Below are 8,071 nucleotides of genomic sequence, written 5' to 3' on the forward strand. Positions count from 1 at the left end.
CCAAATTGCTGAAACGATTTCTTTATCTTTCAAACGTTCTACACCTGTTGTTTCGCAAGAAATTCCTCTGCGTGTCACGGATTCTTATCTCTCCTCGATCTACCACATTTCAGTCAAACTATTGAAATTCGCTTGGGAGCCCATATTATTGAAACTATTTTTCAACATTTATTAAGTTCTTAAACGTGTTCGAATATTTGAAAGAATCTATTGGTGGGCAATGGTCGACGGTGGTGTCTCTCAAACTCGCCTCCGCAACGGCACCTTCGCATGAGTCACACGTCCAATTAGTTACATTCTGTCATAACCAACGCCGGCTCAGATTTGCCGTTACTTTCTCTCAAACTAGGAATCGAACGAAAAATATAATTTTTCTATCGTTAGTATATCGTTTTTTTATTTTTATTTTTATTTTTTTTTTATCCGAACGACACTTATTCGGCAGTGAAATGAACAAACAGAAATATGAGCACCAAACAAGGAGAAAACATTTTCACGAAATCTTTCAATCGTGACTCGAATATTTCGTCGAGAAAGGAAGAATCGAGCTCACGCAGCCTGAAATTTCGTGGAATTGACCTTGTCCTTGGATTTCCAAACTTCCGGTTCGTGAATTGAATCACACTTTTATGATATCCAATATACTCCGAGTCTTTTCGATAAATGTGTAGTGAATCGTCCGAACTACTTTGATCGGATTTTGTATGACTGAGCAATAAATCACTGAAGATGAAAAATATCTCAAGATATTTATAAACTCTGATCTTGCAACTGAATTCTACTCTTCGTAGCAAAATAAGAATTTTCAAAAGCTTCTGTAAGTGGAAGCGCATCGTGTCTTTTCTAATGACTCGAAGGTATAAAAAGCTTGACAATTACAATTTTCTTGAAACCCAACAGCATTTTATTCATAACCCAACAGCAGTGAAGTTCAATTTAACTCGGAGCGATCGATTAATCAGCAATTTGTTTTTCCTTTGAGCAAAAGATCACGATTTAGCTGCTTATTGAGTACCTGACGAAATGCTCTTAGCGCGCTAAATATTTGCTCAAGTACGTATTTGCGATATAAACATTCTATTGTCACGAAATATGTCTATTCGTGTACACGGGAAAAGGAAAATTAGTGTATACGAAAATTCACGGTTCTAAACAGAAGAAAAAGTCAATTTGAAACCAGATATTTGGGCTCTTGACTGACGACATGTTCGCGGGAGCAAATTGTAATTCACAATGATTCCGTGAGCTAGACGGTAAAATGAACGAGGTTAAATAAATGAGCAAGAGTGCCAAAAGAGAAAACTTCATGCTCGATCGTGAAGCTGAATTTAGTGAAATAGAGTCGTTTCAGAAAAACGTCTTTACCTCGGAGTGCAGTATTTGTGAGCGAGTGTTCCCGAGTGAAAATTGCAAAGTGACGCGTTGTGCGGTCGATCGAGGTTTGCTTCCAGTCGGAATGAAAATTCTTCGATAAAAATGGTTTTTTCGTGAGCTTTTAGGTGGCTAAAAATTCCATAATCATTGACCCAGGCCGAAATAACGAAACGGCGATATCTTCATCTCGGAGTAAATTCCATTTGTGACCAAAACCGATAGTGATCAGTTGGGAAAATCGTATGTAACGCAGACGCACGAATGCCCGTGACTGTGTGTGTTTCGACGGTTCGGCCCGGCGTGGAGCATTTCGGCGGGAATAAATGAACGATCGATTGGACCACTATGGGCGATTGTCAAATCTTACGAAACATCTACGAGAATGAATATTTAAATTCTTCAAAATAAAATTTACCTCTGACCATCGCCGTTCTTATCGTCGATATCCAGACGTTCCATCTCCTTTTGCAGCATGCCACCCTCGCTGAATTTATCCAGAGACATTATTCTGATTTGTTATTTCTTCCTCGTTTTTAAATCGCACTAAACTCACTTACGAACTTTTATTAACGGGCGGTTGCGAGTGGGAGAAAAACTAAACTGGCGCTTTGCTTTTTATGTACACGGAATAGTGACGGCACGTTTTCACACACTTCTTAATATTATATTTATATTAAATAAATATTATTTATATATATTTATATATAAGTGTGTCTCCTCGTATGTTTATATAATATATATTTGTTGAGTGTGTATCATATATATATATGAGTGTATATATATATAGAATATCTCTCTTCTAAATATAATCCTTCGGTACTTTTGTTCTTAAAGGAGCTTAATTTCACGTTAGCTTCCGCTAAATGATTGAGGTAGAGTTAAACACTGGCACACACTGGATTATAATTTCTTCCGAAGTATTGCTCTCCCGGTGCTCGTGTGACGGGGAGAGAGAGAGAGAGAGAGAGAGAGACGGACAAGGAGAGAAGGACGAAGAGATATTTGGAGAGAAAAAGCGTTGAAATGGCGAGGAGCGTATAAACACGATGGTGGATGAGGGTTGGTAGGGGGTTTGTAACGATGGGAAGGTGGGTCCACGAGCCAAATTCGCGAAATATCTTACCCGCGTAAGCTTCGAACGTATCCGACGATTAAATGTTTGTTGTATAGATAAACTTTAAATGACGAAATAAGATCGAAGAGAGTTATAATGAAAAAACAGAAGTGTCCTATGCTAGAAATGCCCAAGATAATTAGCACGCTTTTTACGGATAACAAACTCGACGGACAACTCTTCTTCGTTCGGCGACAGTAACGAGAGTGGTTGGTTAATAGTCGTCTTGGCCTCTCTTCCTTTCAATATATTTTCCTCTCTCGTAGTCCCTTCCCCTCAAATTTCGGTCGAGACCCTCTCTCTGTGCTCTAAGCTTCGGGAGACCTTTTGAAATTTGTCCTCTTCAGGTATACGTCGATATACCTGAGCCGTGAAACTTTTTCGGTTCGTCCGATATGCCGCGTTGTTTTATTGTGGTAAATAACGTAAAATCCTCGTTCACAAGAGTTTCGCGGTCACGGACGTTTGAATCGAAGGTGCGAAGGAACGAAGAACAATTCCGCCTTTATCGTACGAGAGGGCGCTTACTGGTTCGGCGGGCTTTACGAATCTCGAAATTTATCACCCTCGAGCTCGACGATGCGGAGGAGAAATTTTCAGAGCTCGATTATGACGTCGAAAATAATGTACGCGTTGTGATATTCCACTCGAAGAATTAACTCTTTAATAAAATCAAACTTTTTCCACTGCTATCACCGCACTGTTTCAATACTCAATTAATAATCCAGTTTAATTTTTATTAATCCTGATGTTCTTATTCGGTTTGTTCACCTTAAATCGTTACTCGTTTCCGGGTTTGAATTTTATCACCAAAGGAAAAGAGGTCAAAAGGCCCGAAGAGTTTACGATGAAACGTTTCTCGCGCGGATCTGGTGTATTAGCGAGTACTGGCCGTAATAAAAGGTCTCAGATGGGAATGGCAAATTGAAAATGTAATAACTCTGCCAGGGCTGACACCGTTGATGGAGAATTTAAAAAAAAAATAATTTATGCCGGTTGAGAGGGGATTTGTTATTATTGTTGATGATGATTATGATGATGGTGATGAACGGTGGTGGTTTGAGTTTAGATGGTGCGAGCCACACGGAGCGCGACTATGAAGCTGCTGGGTTGACGGTCGACTAAAGTCCCGAGGTTAGACGAGCCGGGGGAAGGCCTCGGCGAGAAGAGCGAGAAAGAGATAGCTCGTTGCTCTTTCTCTCTTTCTCTCTTTTTCGGTTGGTTTCGGCTAGATGAGTCTCCGGGCTACAGATAGACACACTCGTCTTTCCCTCTATGTGCGAGAGTCTACGTATGTGCGTTGAAATGGTATTAGACGTTCGGTGGGTCGTTGCCGGTACGCGTGACTATCACTTTGCGGGAATTCGTGGTTTATATTGTCGAAAAATCGCGGGCAAACAGGATTGACACGTGGTTTGAATTTGGAAGAAGGGGTTGGGAGGGAGGTGGGTACGATTCTCGCGATACGGGAGATGTCCCTGAGCGATATACAGGTGGGTCAAAAACGTGGCGTATTTTGTCCATTAAATCAATTTTTCACAATTATTATACGCGTCTTTTTCAACGAAAAATGTATTTTTCGTTGTGAGATAAATTCCGTCGATATTTCCGGGCGATTCCGGCGTGTTTTTTAAAATTAATTTCACCGATCACGCACCGTGTACGAGGAAACTGCACCAGCGAGGTCGCGTCACCGTTTTCTTTTTCTCCACAAACAACAGCTTCCGACACAAGGGTGTGTGGAGCAAATTTCGAAAGCAGTAGCCGAGACTTTTACGAAACGTAACTTTGTCTGCCACGATTACCAAATTCTTCTTCAGGAGTTTCCAATCCTCTCTTCAATTCGACAAACGTATCAGCGAAGACACGTAGGTGGTAACCAAAGCTTAGCTGTTGCTTGTTTTTTCCTGTATTTTCAGTGCGAGGCGGCTCGTGATGACGTCGCGATATGGTTTGGCACACGTGCGGTTGTCCTTATCAGTGCAGGATGTACGAGCACGTTCAAGTGTTCGGAGCGGCGCTTAACCTTTCAAACTTGCTCCACCTCCCCGGCTGATTAACCCGCTCGAATAGAGTCGCAGTTCGTGCTTTTATCTTCTCGGATGCAGCGTTCTTCGTATATGACGAAGTGTCTTCAGCGCTCGAGAATCAAATCGCATAACGAAATTCCTTGACGTAAACGATAGAGTTTCGCTGAGGGGGACAAAGCGAAAGTTGTCTCGCGCTGTGTGCCGTTGAATCAGACACGGACAGCGTGCTTCCCTAATCGTGTGACAATTATCACAATAACATTGATCAAAAAAGGAAAAAAATAAAATACAGAAATAAGCATAAATTAATAGCAATAGCGATAACAACGTGAAGAAGACTGGCCACGGTAGTGTATGGTTTATAAATACTCTCTTTACATCTATATATCTTTATATTTATTTATATATGTATATAAATATAAGTATATTTATTGCGCGTCGCGCCGTGGCGAAATTCGTGGGCCCCGGGATATCTATGCGAGAAAGCGCGGTACACTGATATTATTTTTGTAATCGTGTACGCCGGTACGGAGTATCCAGAGCGATAGGCCGCGCCCAGCTTTGCCCCCACTCTTGTCACAACAAACATCGCGAATTTGGTCACAATCCCCACCCAATCTTGTCACCCTCCGCGTGCATATCTGTAGATGCTTGTGTGCGCTGGTGTTTTGGTATACGTGCAGATAACAGGCGTGTGTAAGGGGCTTGTAAACTGATCGCTATGTGCAAAAGCGTACGGACATTTACGTGCGTATGACTAGGAAGGAAGCTTGATCGCGCGGGTGCGCGCGCTCATGATCTTTTCCCCACCAACGCCTTTTCCCCTCCATTTACTATGAAGTATATACGTATACGCATATCGGCGTCACTCTCTCTCTTCTATTTCATCGGTTCTGCTTTCTCAGCCTCGGAATAGCCACGGTGCCCCCACCTTCCTACTCCTCGTGCGGCTCCTCTCTCGTCGCGGATGAATCGAGACGCCCGGCGCCGAGCTCCCCTCCCCGTTACCCTCTCCCTTTCTACTACTTTTTCTCGTGTACTACGAAACAACAAAAAATGGAATAGCTCGGAACTGGGAACAATGAAATTTCATAGTTTTGTGAAAATTCGTTGGGTCTTATTTGGAGGAGGTCCGCGAATGGCAGTGGAGTACGTTCCATGGGTTTTTTCTACTCGCGCGACACCGCTTTCTGTTATTCCGTTTCTCGCGATAGTCGGATGGATATTTAGTCATGAGATGGAAAAGGTTTTTTCAAGCGGTCGTTGAAAAAACATTTTCTCACCTTCGCAGGCTGGCCGATGGAAACGTTTGACGATAATGAGCGAGATTGTATGACGTGAAATTCGTAGCTATCGCCCCGCATCGAGTCTGGTACACGAGATCGTTCGCCCGCGCAATTTGGAAAATGCGTGACGTCATTCCGCCTCGCCGGTCTTTTCTGTATCCATCTTCCTTTTGTTCTCTCCCTCTTTTTCTTTCTTCGAATCCCTCTTGCGCCTGCGTTCGTTGGCTCGTGTGCTCCGAGTCTGGGAGACATCTGGTGGGCGCCGGTACACAACGCGGCCGCTACGGCGACGCTTCGTACTTCGGCGTCATTGAGCCGCCGACAACGCTCTGGGTACCGGCGCCGCTTTTATCCCCACTCCGCAATATCTCTTCCTAATATATACACGAAGCTATGTGCTTGGGTCTTTGACCATGTCTATATAGACACGATGAAATCCACGAGGAAGAACGACAACGACCCCGAGCTGAAGCAACTGCGCCATGCCCAGAGCCAGAAGACGTCGATCGAGCCGGCACAAAACAAGCATGGCATACTAGAATCATCGTCGTAGCTCTCACAATCTGACCACCACCCGCCAAGGCCAATCCACTTCTCATCCTTCTCTCTCTTCCCCTCTCGCCCTCTCCGCCGTGCTCCCTCATTGTGTGCCCCACCATTGACGATCCACGTGGATAGATATCCTCGTAAAGCGCCGCCGCGACCACCGCCCTCCTTGTACACATATCCACCCGCACTCGCTCGCACCCACCTATCACACGGTTAAAACGATCGCCGAACTATTCCAAGTACTGCGAACCGTGAGATTTTAATATTAGCGCGACGGCCGATCATTGAAGAACCTTCGTTTTTCATTATTCTTATCGAACGATGTTGACATCGAATCCGATCATTTTTCAACCCCTCGAAGGCCCGAGGTCTTCGATCCGAAATCTTTGAATAACTTTAACTGCATTTTACTTTTTCAATCATTTTAAAAATCGTCGTCCATGCGAGCTTTTGGACAATCGATCCCGTACCGTTTCTTCGGAAAAATCGTTGAATTTAGCGCGCTGACCAAAAGATGTTTCATGCAGTACGAGAATATTAGACTGTCAGTCGATGGTCACCAACAACATGTGCTATCATCTCGCAGTGAACCTTCAGCTATTCCCCGCCAGACCTCACTCGATCCAACCTCTACTTTGTCGACCCAAACTTTCCCGAGGTCTCGGTCCACCGCTACGTTCCACCAGACACAACTGGATCAACTTCCACGCGAGTTCTGGCGTTCGTTTGACTCAGCCTCATTTTTTAAACGGTGTGCTACTTCAAGATATTTTACAGTTCATAAACCGAGAGAACGTTCAGTTTGGAGATTCCTCTTTGTCAATGGAATACCCACTTCTCATGCTGATTGGAAAAATTATCTCTGTACACATTTTTCTACCATATAATTTAACATTCGATAGCGTTCACACGATTTTCCAGGAGTCGTCGACGCCCGGATTGAAGAACTCGAACAAGGAGCGCCAATCGTGGAAGACTGAAGTTCCAAAAAGCATATACCAGCATGGGAACTTTACTTGGGATCTGTTTGGGCGAATCAGAAGAAAAACGATGTTGCGAGAGCTGCAGGTTGATTCCGTTAGTTCGTTGCCAGGACTAGAAGGATTCGTGTCTTCTGTATACAACTGAGCGATTTCAGAGGACCGAAAGGGCGTATTCTGCACGCAAAAAGGAACGTTGAGCATTGTAAAATACGCCTATTGTCAATCTGCGACTGAAAAATGATCATGTAGAATTTTATTTAGCCGCAGAACTTATGGACCTTCGCATAACTCCGATGCTCTTCGATAGTGGAATTTCATGGCTGGACGAAAGTCCTAAAATTCCCAATGGAGTGTTGATGTAGTCAGGGGCGAATATTGTACCCCAAAAACTATTGTACAACGCGGCCAAGGGCCTGCGAATTCGTGCTTCTACAGACACTCCATTATCTTCGCGAAGATGAAGCAGGTAAGAAAGTCACGGTCTAAGCTTATTTCTGTTGCTAAGCTGTAAAAGGGCATAACACACCCATAATTTAACGCACAGAGGACTCCACGGGCAGAGGCTTCCACTCCCGAAAGGTATTTATTTTTAGACCGAATTTATTACACTCAACCTCGAACTCACCCGTAAAGCCCACCTGCGCTTGAGGAAGAGTGCAAATATTTGGTTGTTCCAGATGAGAGAAAGTTTCTCTGCCTTTGCAATCTTCATCCAAGTTTCTTTATTTTAGTATC

At 43.7% G+C, this 8,071-nt stretch overlaps 1 protein-coding gene across 1 annotated transcript in view; it reads right to left on the reverse strand.

Annotated features, from left to right (window-relative positions):
* The window catches only part of Imp (IGF-II mRNA-binding protein), a 53,293-nt gene extending 48,289 nt beyond the window's left edge, over positions 1 to 5,004 (reverse strand). Inside the window, exon 1 of the mRNA XM_043433100.1 lies at positions 1,790 to 5,004. Within this exon, the coding sequence (XP_043289035.1) occupies positions 1,790 to 1,878 (89 nt within the window). The 5' untranslated portion in view covers positions 1,879 to 5,004. The remainder of the gene's footprint in view (positions 1 to 1,789) is intronic.
* Between the last annotated feature and the right edge of the window lie 3,067 nt (positions 5,005 to 8,071).

This window comes from Venturia canescens, chromosome 1 (assembly GCF_019457755.1).
Source record: "Venturia canescens isolate UGA chromosome 1, ASM1945775v1, whole genome shotgun sequence".
NCBI lineage: Eukaryota > Metazoa > Arthropoda > Insecta > Hymenoptera > Ichneumonidae > Venturia > Venturia canescens.